Source organism: Ascaphus truei, chromosome 5, assembly GCF_040206685.1.
Source record: "Ascaphus truei isolate aAscTru1 chromosome 5, aAscTru1.hap1, whole genome shotgun sequence".
Classification (NCBI taxonomy): domain Eukaryota; kingdom Metazoa; phylum Chordata; class Amphibia; order Anura; family Ascaphidae; genus Ascaphus; species Ascaphus truei.
In genome coordinates this window covers 129,520,463-129,532,849 of record NC_134487.1, presented here as the reverse complement: position 1 = coordinate 129,532,849, position 12,387 = coordinate 129,520,463, and the positions used below count along the sequence as shown (strand labels likewise).

At 45.1% G+C, this 12,387-nt stretch overlaps 1 protein-coding gene across 1 annotated transcript; it reads left to right on the top strand.

The window, feature by feature from the left end:
- Nucleotides 1-632: 632 nt before the first annotated feature.
- LOC142495365 (homeobox protein not2-like) lies at nucleotides 633-10,875 on the top strand. Its single transcript, XM_075600761.1, has 3 exons — nucleotides 633-983; nucleotides 5,821-6,008; nucleotides 8,277-10,875. Exons 1-3 carry the CDS (start codon nucleotides 707-709, stop codon nucleotides 8,421-8,423), a joined length of 612 nt encoding a protein of 203 aa, XP_075456876.1. The 5' UTR covers nucleotides 633-706; the 3' UTR covers nucleotides 8,424-10,875.
- The last annotated feature ends 1,512 nt before the right edge of the window (nucleotides 10,876-12,387 follow it).

Here is a 12,387-nt window from a genome sequence, read left to right as displayed (position 1 = left end):
GCTGGGAGTCAGTATAGAAAGTCAGAGCTGCCAGTTCAGGCTGGTTGTCTTTCTCCTGCTCCCAATGATTATTTTTCATTGTGCTGACAGTGTACGCAGCGCTGTTCAGAGAATTTACCAGCACAATGAGCCCCAGCTCAAAAGAACATTCAATTTAGTTTTAGATACTGAGACGAGGACATGCCCACGATCAGAAAGTACTGTCACCAGCGCTTCAACCCAGGTTATCCTTATATATATATACCCTAGTATCTTCATGTTGCATTTTTATCGTGATCGTATTGTCTTCCCTCTTCCATTGTGTGACGCGGCGCAATATAAATAAAGGATAATCGTATTCATAATCTGATCACTAGGACATGAGTGAATGAAACGGTATATAAACAATTAAACACCACAGTGCAGCAGTTCGCTCTTCTACTTCCCTTTCATTATCTCCTCGTCCTAAGTATTTCTTAGACTACGAACCCATTCCTCAGTTGCGAGGTTGTGAAAGGCTGATTAGTTGATGAAAGGCTGGTTAGTTGATGAGGTAGTATCGTGTGCCAGCAGGAGGCTTACACCCTTATCAGCAGTCTGATCTGTTCCTGCAATGTCCCCTCCCCTCGCTCTTGCAGCCAAGGTATAAAGGGCCAGAATTTCTCACTGGCTCACAAGATTACACAGCCCCTGTGAATCAGATGCATGTGCTCAGCTCACTGCAGTCATGTTCCTGCAACCAGGACCCTGCTTTCCATTTGCACAGGATGTCCTGTCCCTGAGTTCCCCCTGCCAGGGCCAAGCTGTGGTGCCCAAGAACTCTTTCTCCATCGAAGCCATCCTGTCTTGGCCACCGCCCATGTCACCTGCTCATGCCTACTCTACTTGTCGCCTTGACTCTCATGCCCTCCCCTGGTCACCCCTGGCCCCCCAGCATCTGGCTCCTTCCTGTGCACATTTCCATCTGCCTCGCCACTCCATGTCTCCCCAAGGCAGTGACACAGGTAAGGGATGACTGGGGTCTTGTGTTAGGTGGGAGTTTCATATTTCTAGTGATTTCCAGTTTGAGAAGTCAAAGTGCCTTAAAAAGTAGTGGTACTGTGTCTGATTTAAAAAAGACCTACAGTGTAAACATTGGTGAAAAGCCCTTCGGACTGTATTTTTGAAAGACTGATGCTGTGACTATGGGTATCATGTGGATATGTCACTCCATTAACTTATCCTCTACCCTGCAATGGGGGCCTGCAACATACTGGGGGTTATGTACTAAAGTCTTCCACCTACAAAACCAGTCAAAAGGATTTACACCACATTTATCAAAGGGAAACATCTCATTGCTTTCAATAATTCCCTTTCTTTGATAATTCTGGTGCAGATTACATTTTGACACTGATTTTGCTGCTGGGGAAATATATTAAATATACCCCTTACTGTTCACTCGGCATGAGACATTTAATTCTAGTTTGCCCCGGGGAAGTCCTTTCTAAATTCGATGAGGTGGTTGCTGGAGAAAATGCACCCAGTCACAGTGCACAGATCCCTCAGTTCAGCCTGTAGAGCCACATGTGCGGTTTGCAGGACATTATGTACAATGTACAGTATGAATCCCTACAGGGTCCCTGGCTGCAGGGGACACACTGTTTGCTAAGCGATAATGGGGAAAGACAGGGTTGCAGATCTTTCTGAGACACGCGAATTCACCACCAGTGGTATTTTTATTTAATGTACAGTATGGGGAAGGTGAAAGATCAGTTACAGGCTCGTTGTCTTTGTTTAACCCTCCCATGCTGGAGGGATCTTCAATGCATTACACTGGTGACTGATCAAATGTGAGAGCATTGTCAGAGCCACTGCAGGATAACCTGCACCCAATCTGTGCCTCAAGCTGTTTAGGGCACTCCTTTAACTAAATACAGATGCCACACTATGACAGCATGGTATACACACGCAGCATTATGAAATGACAGATGTCCCTGGCTCTGCAGCAGGTCACAGTAATAATTCACCTTCCCCTTTGCTTCCTAATCTGATTGTTCCTTTTCCAAGTGCTCATAAATTCATTGTTCCTTTCCCCTGTGATTCCTAATTAATTGTTCCCTTCCCAATCTGATTGTTCCCTTCCCTGTGCTCTCAAAATTGACTTCTCCTGTCGCAAATGCAAACAAATGACCATCCCCATTACAAATCATTCCTCCATTAACTGTACCCTTTACCCCTACACAGACTTCCCCATCACTAACTGACACCTCCATCGACTATCCCCACCTCTATTACCCCTAACCCTTGCTGAACTACCACTGTTCACCCTAACCTCACAAATCATCAATCCCTCACCAACTATCCTCTCTTCCGCCCCATCTTTTCCCTCATCCACCCATAGAACAATCACCTATCCCTCCTTGCTATTCATCCTCCTTCCACTTCACTCCCTCCCCCCTCCTCCTGCCCTCCCTTCCCCAGGAGACTCTGCCCCACCCACCCATCCCTCCAATGCCACTATCCTTCTTAATCCCTGTCCTCACCACCCCCTCCCTCGCCACAAGCAACCTCCACTCACCATGCCAAACCCAGTAACCTCATATAACCTCTCCTTGTCAACTCTGATCACCTCCCCACATCACCCCCCACACCCACCCCAACCTCCACCAACCTCCTATTCTCCCTCTGGAATGTCAGATCAATCTGCAATAAGATCACCTTCACTCTCAATCAGTTCCTACAAAACAATCTTGCATTTCTCGCAATTACTGAAACATGGATCCCACCAAAAACCCTGCCACCCCCGCTGCACTCACATCTACACAATCATACTTCACCCGTACCCCACATCACACCAGCACTGGAGGAGGAGTTGACCTCCTTGTCTTTTTATTCTGGACACCTGCCCACAACCCCACTTCCTTCCCCTCTCTCCCTTTTCTCCCCTTTGAATTCCATGCCTACTTTTTCTCTTTCCACCTACCCATCAGCATCATTGTAATTTATCGTCCCCCTGGCTCACCCACACTATTTTTCAATGAATTCAACTGCTTTCTCTCTTCACTCTCACGCTCTTCCAACCCCCTTGTCGTCCTCTGTGACTTTAACCTTCACCTCGCCATCCCTCCTCTGCCTTAATCGCCTTCATCTCCTCCTTTAGACTCTCACTGAATCTCCCCCACCCACATACATGGAGACACCCTCGAACTTATCGTCATTGTAAGATGCCATGCCAAGTCCCTCTCCACACTCCTTGTCCCATCTGCCAATCACCTCCTCTCCACCATCCTTTGCATCACCCTACCTGCTTCTCCTCCATCCTAACCCCCACCCAATCCCATGCTTTGCAGATACCTAAAATCCACTGATCCATGCTCCCTTACCTCCTCTACCTCATCACTCCTCCCCCACACACATAATTTTCCTCTCTCCCACTCTCCCTATTCACCTTCAACTCTGCATTATCCTCCCTCGATTCAATCGCACCACTCCACCCTGTGTGTCCCACCACAAAGCCACCTCAACCCTGGCTCACCTGCAAACTCAAAACTCCTCTCCCTTCACACAGCCGAGAGATCATGAAAATCTTTCCATTCCCCACCCTCACATGCCACCTTCCAATCCCTCCTCCACCAATATTCCGTCACTCTCAAATTGCAAAAGCAAATATACTATAACACCCTTATCACCTCACCATCACCTCAACCACGCCAACTGTTCTCCATCCTAAACAATCTGCTATGACCGTCCCCATCTCTCTCACCTAAGCCACCCACCCGCTCTGTGCATGGACCTTGCCTCCTACTTCTCACAAAAAATTAGCAACATCTGTTTTTCCTTCCTCACTGCTGTTCTCCCCTCGCCCTCCATCCACCACCCCTACCCACTCCTTCCTCTCCTTCTGCCCAACCTCTGACAATGATCTCTCAATCATCAAATGCTCTTATCCCACCATATCCCCTTCTGACCCCCTTCTACACTCCTTCCTCCCTCCCTCCCTCCTTTCCTCCCACTCATCTTCCCCTATCTCTCCTCCTTCTTCAACCTCTCCCTATCCAGCGGACATTACCCAGACTCCTTCAAAGCTGCGGTAGTCATCCCTCTCCTCAAAAAAACATCTCTCGACCCTGCCCTCCCCTCCAAATTTTGCCCTATCTCAATCCAAACTCCTCGAGTGCATCGTTCAGAGCCAACTCTCCACCTTCATCCACACCCATTCCCTCCTTCTCATTGTCAAGTCTGTCTTCCGTCTCTCACACGCTACTGAAACGGCTCACCTCACCATCCACAACTTTCTCTCCCAAGCTCCCCACTCCAAACTCTCCTCCATCCTCATCCTCCTCGACCTCTCCTCAACCTTTGACACCATTGATCACCTCACTCTCATCTCCACCCTCACCAACCTTGGCATCATTGACACTGTCCTCTCAGGGCTCTCATCCTATCTCTGCCACCACTGATACTGTCACCTTCAACAATTCATCCTCTCCACCCACCAGCCTCCAAGTGGGCATGCCCTAAGGCTCTGTCCTTGGTCCTCTCCTCTTTTCCCTCAGCACTACCCCCTCTTTGACCGTATCTCCCTCCATGGATTCAACGTCCATTCTTTGCAGATGACATCCAAATCTATTTCTCTCTCCCACTATTCTCACCAGAACTTTCCACCCGTATCTCTGCCTGCCTTTCTGCCATTTCCACAAGCATGTTCGCCTACTTCCTACAAATTAACCCAGCTAAGACTGAAGTCCTCTATCTTCTTCCTCACTTGCACCCTCCCCAATCCCCACATCTCCTTTCCTCCCCTCTGCTTCTGCTTGTAACCTTGCAGTCACCTTTGACCCTTTCCTCCTCTTCGCCCAACACATCACCTCCATCACTACACCTGTCACTCCCACCGATACAACATAAGAAAAATTAGTCCACTCATTTCTCTCTCCTCAGCCAAACTTCTCATCCACTCCCTCATCTTGACCACTGTAACTTCCTTCTCCTCAGTCTCCCCCTCTACTCCTCCATACGCCTCCAACAAATACAAAACACTCCGGGCCGTACACTTCTCAATCTCCCCCACTCTGCCCATGCCACCCGTCTCTTCTCCCAAATCCACTGGCTAACCATCCAACAACGTTTCCTCCTCAAATTCCTCACCCTGATATACAAATCTCTCCATGGTCTTGCACCCATTACCTTTCAGCACTCATCTCTCGCTACACCCGTTCCCATCCTTTTCACTCCCTAACTGCCACAACCCTCACTCCCCCCCCCTGCAGCCCCTTGTGCCTCCTCTCAATTCTGATCATTTGCCTTACTCACCCCCCTCCACTGGAACAAGTTCCCCCACCCCACATCCAATCTGCCCCCTCCCTATCTTCAGAAGTCAACTCAAAATATATTTTCTCCATCGCAATCCATGATCCCCCGTTAACCTCCCATCCCTCCCTCACCCCACCCTTTCCAATGCCCATGATCTCCCTTACCCCTTCCTAAACCTTCCTGAATCTCGCCAAAACCCTCAAGTCACCCACCTCACCGATATAATTGCCCCCATTGTCCTCACTGTTGGACACATCACAATGCCACCAAGACTAAATCCAGAGACCTGACCCCAACCCCTGCTCACCAAGCAAGCTCTCAATGCACTTAACCCACAGCCCGACCATTATGTTCCCACCCCTACACACCACAATAACATCTTAACAATTACTCTTTAATCAAATCTATATGTAACCACACCTGTGTTTTACTAATGAAGGTACAGCGCCCTGGATAAGAGTGCTATATAAATGTTGGTATAAATAACTGATGGCGTGGTTTTGCATACATGTTGCAGAGTCTCACCCTGCTCCCACCCTTGCTCCCCAGCTTACAGAGTAGAAGTGGGACTTCGAGCCATTTCCCCTGTGCTTCCATGCAAAGGCTCCAAGCGTTACCGCACCATCTTTACCCAGGAGCAGCTGCAGCGGCTGGAGGAGGAGTTCGTGCACAGGAAATACATGGTGGGATGTCAGCGGGTTCAGCTGGCATCAGAACTGCAGCTCTCTGAGACTCAGGTACCCGAGCTGCTGCTGCTGCTGCCTGGGATCCTGTGTAACCTGCTGCCTCCTGCTCCAGGGCTGCCTGCGTCATGTGTTCTTTCAGGTTGGCCTTCGTTAAAGTGACGTCATGCGGCTAGGGTCACCCCTGCGCTGCTAAGCCATGCAAAGCATACCTTCTATAGATAGATATAGATCGATATAGACGATGATAACTGCCACCACGACATGTACATTAGCACATTTCAATGCTGCATCACTTGCTGACACTGCGGGGCAGATCCCACATTGCACTTTTACTGGCATGATGGTAATATACCAAAACTGCCCAGTCTGGGAGTTGAGTACCGGAAAAGACCCTGAAGACATCTTACACTGACTTGAGGAGCTGGCTACATAGTTACATAGTAGATGAGATTGAAAAAAGACATGTCCATCAAGTTCAACCATTGCTAAATTTAGATGACAGATACTTATTTTAGATTTGTACTTACAGTATATTGATCCAGAGGAAGGCAAACAAAACCCCTGGGTGAAACATCATCCAATGATCATCCGAGTGCTGGGAACTCCCTTTCTTGTTACTATCATCCAATGATATCTCATAAGGGGAAAAATAAATTCCTTCCTGACTCCAAATAATGGCAATCAGATTACTTCCTGGATCAACATCCTTCCCATGTACACTTATTTGATATATCCCTGTATACCTTTCCTTTCTAAAAAGATGTACAACCTTTTTTGAAGATATCTATTGTATCTGCCATCACAGTCTCCATGGGTAATGAATTCCACATTTGAACTGCCCTTACTGTAAAGAACCCTTTCCTTTGTTTGTAGTGAAACATCCATTCCTCCAACCTTAAGAGATGACCCTGTGTCTTTGTACTGCCCTCAGGATGAATAGGTCTTTTGAAAGCTCCTTGTACTGTCCCCAAATATATTTGTATATAGTTACCATATCTTGTCTTAGACGCCTCTTTCCTAATGTAAACAAATCTGAATTAGCTAGCCTCTCCTCATAAATCAGATTTCCCATACCCCTTATTAATTTGGTGGCTCTTATGTGCACTTTTTCTAGTTCCCTAATGTATATTTTATGGAGTGGTGTCCAAAACTGTACTCCATATTCAAGGTGGGGTCTTATTAATGCTTAATAGAGGGGCATAATTATATCTACTTCCCTTCCATCCATTCCCCGTTGAATGCAAGATAATTTTATTTGCCTTTGCAGCTACTGCATGACATTGGGCACTATTGCTAAGCCTGCTGTCTACAAACACTCCTAAATCCTTCTCCATCAAGGATTCACCTAAATATTACAACTCTCTATTGTCTATTCTTCAACCAGTTTTCAATCCAAGTGCAAATATTTATACTGAGTTCAATTTGCTTTATTTTGTATACTAACCTCTTGTGTGGCAGCATATCAAATGCCTTTGCAAAACCTAAGTAGACCACATACACTGCATTTCGCAGGTCTTAATTCCTACTTACCGCCTCAAAGAAACTAGTAAGGTTAGTTTGGCACGACCTACCCGTCATAAATCCATGCTGACTATTACTAATAATTTTGTTATCCATTAGGTATTCCTGAATATTATCCCATACTAAACCTTCAAGTAGCTTCCCCACTATTGAAGTCAGGCTTACACGTCTGTAATTCCCCAGTTGTGATCTAGCTCCCGTTTTTAAATATAGGCACCAAGTTTGCTTTATGCCAACCTTGTGGTACTGAGTTTGTGGCAATGGAGTCCTTGAATATTAAATGTATTAATGTGAAGGGTTAATGATGTATAATGAGGGATTCATCATTTAGTGTTGTGTTGGGTGAAAACTGCTGACACCTTTACAAACTCATCCCTGAACTGTATCAGTGATCAGGTGATAGTGGGCAGTGGGGAAGAATGGGGGGGGGGGTTATCAGTGCTGTGTTGTTATTATAGAGTAATGCATTTATATGGGGGGGGGGGGGGGCGGGGAATAGAAACTGTGGTATTTGAACATGTTCAGTGCCAGAGGTGTTTACAAAGCAAAGCAATGAATGAAGTGGGGCTGTCTAATCTGAGGCATTTTACTCCTTTACCTGCCCTCTGGGGTGGATAGGAATTTATAGCCCCTGTTGCTAATAGAAGGTAATACTTTCATCTGATTCTTCCTTAGTGCGTTGATCATGTCCTGACTTGAGTCTCCTTCGCATGGAGGGACCCTGCTCGGGATGTGGGTGCCTCAGTGGATGCGTTTAGTGTGGGGGGTAACCACAGGGTTTGTTTTGCCTTTGCCTAGGTAAAGGTTTGGTTCCAGAACCGCAGGATGAAATGGCGCAAAGAAGTGCAGGCATCAGAGGATTGTGATCCTGCCAAGGACCAGGGCCCATCCGAGGAGAAGGGGGAGGTCATATCTGTGGATGAAGAGGACGGCTGGTCACAGTAGCTGTGTCTGTCTGGATCAGGGACTCTGGACTGTGGGCATGTTACAGTCCAACAATCCCCTATCAGTGAGGATTTATCTTCACCTCCATTGACTTCCATTAGGATGATGGGAACTGTTATCAGGGAGAAAGAAGAAATGTCGGGGAGACTCCCTGATAAGTAGGGCAGTGTCTCTGTGTGTTTTTTCAGACATTAGGGGGACTGGTGGGAAATCCATCTCCCTGTCACTCTTCCATTTATTCTGGATGGACCAAGATACACAATGATTGACATTTTATTGTACATTGCCTGGAAATAGGAGAAGTGCCTTATAACCTTTTCAGTAACAGATCGACATTCACATGTGGGAATAGTTAAACCCTTCACAGCTAGTCTGGACTAAGCGAGTGTATGCTTTGTAAATAAAAATAAAAATACTGTACAAATGGATCAAATGACTTACACGAACAGGGATATTTTTTTTGTCTACAGATCCCTAACTGCAATGCTTGGTATATTACATCATATTGACTTACAAGGCAGAACATGGGATCACATCTCTTTTAATCCCATGTACTAAGACTTTTGAAGTGCCAGGGGCCCCAGAATGATTATCCCTCTCTCACTGGAGGGGGAAGAGATGGCTGTAGGGAACTAAAGTAATTGGAGGTTCAAACTCGAGAATAAGCAGGAACAGAACTTTTTGATTGACATGGAATTCAAGGTATTAGTCTCCCATTCTGGGCAGTATAACGCAAATATTACACTACATTCAAAATAAAAACGAAATACAACATATGTAGCTTGCAATAAATATACCCCCGCTCAGAAGAGCACATTATCTCATTGTATATATGTATATCTTTGTATGTATGTATATCTTTGTATGTATGTATATCTTTGTATGTATGTATATCTTTGTATATATGTACGGTATATCTTTATTTATATAGTGCCATTGATGTACATAGCACTTGACAGCAGTAATACAGGTGTCATAATCATATAAATAATACAAATAACACATAATAGGAAGTAGTGCTTCAGACATAAAAGTAACCTTCAGGAAAAGTCCCTGACAGCTTAAGCATCTAAGTGGTGAGTAGGAAGAAGGTACAGAGACCGTAGAAATGTGTTTTGTTAAGTGAGTATGCAAGGGGCCAAGGTATGAGGTGTCTATCAGTCAATGTATGGTCTATCAGCCATAGAGCTACTCGAATGCTTCGTTAAAGAGATGTGTTTTAAGATGGGTCTTAAAGGTGGGTAGAGACCGTGCTAGTCGGATATTGAGGGGAAGCATAGAGATGTGGGGCGGGAGAGGGCTTTAGATACAAAGGGGGTAGAGAGAAGACATCCGTGAGCAGAGTGCAAGAGTCGGGATGGTGTATAGCGAGAGATTAGGGCTGAGATGTAAGGAGGTGCAGAAGAGTGTAAAGCTTTAAAAGTGAGGAGGAGAATTGAGTGTGTGATACGGGATTTGATAGGAAGCCAGGAGAGGGATTTCAGGAGGGGAGACGCGGAGACAGATTTAGGAAAGAATAAATTGTCACTTGTCACTCCAGATGGTTTGATCTTTTCCAGCCTGGCTCTGAATTGGCAGTTTCCAGAATCACAGCACATGGTATTTTGGAGTGTGGGAGGTATCCTGCCTCACACCTGCAGAAGGACCCGAAATTTGTATTGCACTTTATAATGTAACTTGCAGGAATTCCATGGCCACTATATTTATCAGTGTCCTTTATTTTACATTTTCCTATATTTCCTGCCCATAATGGGAGTTCGTGCAGATATTTGGGGAGACTCTGACTGCCGATCTGTAGTGTCCCCAATTCACCAATCTGCTCTTTGATCTGTTTCCAGACTCTGCTCCTCCACCTGCTGCTGAAACTTAAACCCTCCCCAGAATGGCACTTACTCAGCATGCAGTGAAGCCGCTTCCCTGTGCTGAAGAAGATGAATTCCCATTCATTAACGTAGAGCTGAACTGTTCTCCAGCCCTGGGAAGCTGCTTCACATTTTATTGATGTTTGTGCATCAAAATAGCCTCTCCTGTGCCAGAGCTCTGCTCCTCTCCAGACAATGCAGAAACCTCAGCAGCCTAAGTACCAAGCTGCAATCAACCCTAACGGGGAACCCTTGATGAAGTCACTATGTGGCATGCACTGTAGGTGCTGTACCAGCTTGTAAAGGTGCACTTTGCATGGTAATTTGGGGCTGCAATAGACAGCTCCGGATGAAAGAACACCTTCTTTTATACCATCCTAGTAGCCCCACCGGGAAAGCTTAATAACAAGTATCATGGAAATTACAATTAATAACAAGTATCATGGAAATTACAATGTACGGGGAGAGTCACACATGCAAGTGTATGGCAGAGCAGGAGCTATCCAACCGCAGGACTTTTATCCGGAGCTAGCGACTCCCAACTACTGTACAAAGCAACGCACACAGCAGCAGCAGCACTCCCATCACTGAGGTGGTGATTGGGGGGGGGGGGGGGGGGGGGGAGGTCCCTGTAACATTTCTGTAAAAAGAAGTAACGAATATTTCCAGAATTATGTGTGTAATTATAATGAAAGTTGAAAAATAAACTACATTTGTTTTATATGAAAATAATGTAATTACAAAAATAAAGCACAGGTCTGTACCTGTGGGTTCTAGGATTGACAAATAATCTTATCACCACTAGCTATTAGCAACAAAAAACAATATAATTGTTCATGGTACACACACACACACACACACACACACACACGTTATGACTTTCCATTTGTTACGGGAAATGCCTTAGGAAACATTGAGTTTATACCATTGTGATCCCAATTAAATAAGCAGCATTCCTGCTGCTGCCGCTGGTCCCTTCCCGCGGCAGTGACCGTGCTGGGCATTGCAATACTGGCACTGACTATACCAGGGTTACAGGGGAGGTGAGGGGATGGTGTAAAGGACAGATATAGGCTGTTTAAATCCCACCGGGTTCCTAAAAGTTGTCAAGATAGAAACGGAAACCCCAACCCCACAATGCCTTAAACATGTCACAGACACGTGTGTCCGCTGACACTTTGCTTTGCATGGAAAGCTGTCAGGATCAGCATGGAATAGGTTTGGAGGTTCAAGAGCTAAAAACCAAAAACAGTAAAATGGGATCAATGTAAATGTAATTAGATGCTCCTATCACCTTACTTACTGCTGCTGACAAAATACTACATATGCAACACATGTCACGTACTGACACATTAGAAGCAAAGCAGCAAAGTAGCTAAAACACTCAGCACCAGGAGGGGGTATACACAGAAATCACAGGCTTACCATGCTATTCAATGCTCTTATAAACTAGGCGCTAACGCATACTAATAGAAAATATATTGTCACATAAATGATAGACCGCAGCCCTGGGAATAATACTCATTCTGTTGCCACTTTTCCCAATTTGAGCTGTTTCCCAATTTCCTCTCAAATCTGTGCAACGAAATTCGTTTTTTTTTTTGTTTTTTTTTTGTAGCATAATGATTCAATATTTAAACCATCCATGGGGTGGATACTAGTTGCTCTGTCATCCTGATGGTGCGTGAGAAATGTTTGTGCTTTATGAGTAAAAAGCAAAAAAAATAAATCTATATATTGAATAACAGACAGAAATGTTTACCTTTTCCTCATTAACATTGGATTGAATGTGATAGTCCTAAATTTCGGGCAAAATATTACATCACGATTAACAAGTTACCAGAGCCCTTGGCTTCCTTAGAAATATTTAATCGCCCATCTAGTAAAAATGTGATCACTGTACAGAGTGAAATAGGAACATGTTTTCATTTTCTCCAGTCTGCTGAAATGAATGGATATTATGTGTTTAATCTGATGCTATCATAACTACTCCCCAAACAAAAAGAAAGAAGAATTCAATGTATCTGTACATTGTATGAGTGGCAAACTGCGATTAAATACAAATGAAACACATTGTAAAATGCGTGTATTTACCTGACTAT

Bases quoted from the DNA above. Each gene is read 5' to 3' on its own strand.
- LOC142495365 (XM_075600761.1), top strand. From the start codon at position 707: ATGTTCCTGCAACCAGGACCCTGCTTTCCATTTGCACAGGATGTCCTG. The intron at 984-5,820 runs GTAAGGGATGAC...CTTGCTCCCCAG, and splicing joins TCCCCAAGGCAGTGACACAG to CTTACAGAGTAGAAGTGGGA. The intron at 6,009-8,276 runs GTACCCGAGCTG...GCCTTTGCCTAG, and splicing joins TGCAGCTCTCTGAGACTCAG to GTAAAGGTTTGGTTCCAGAA.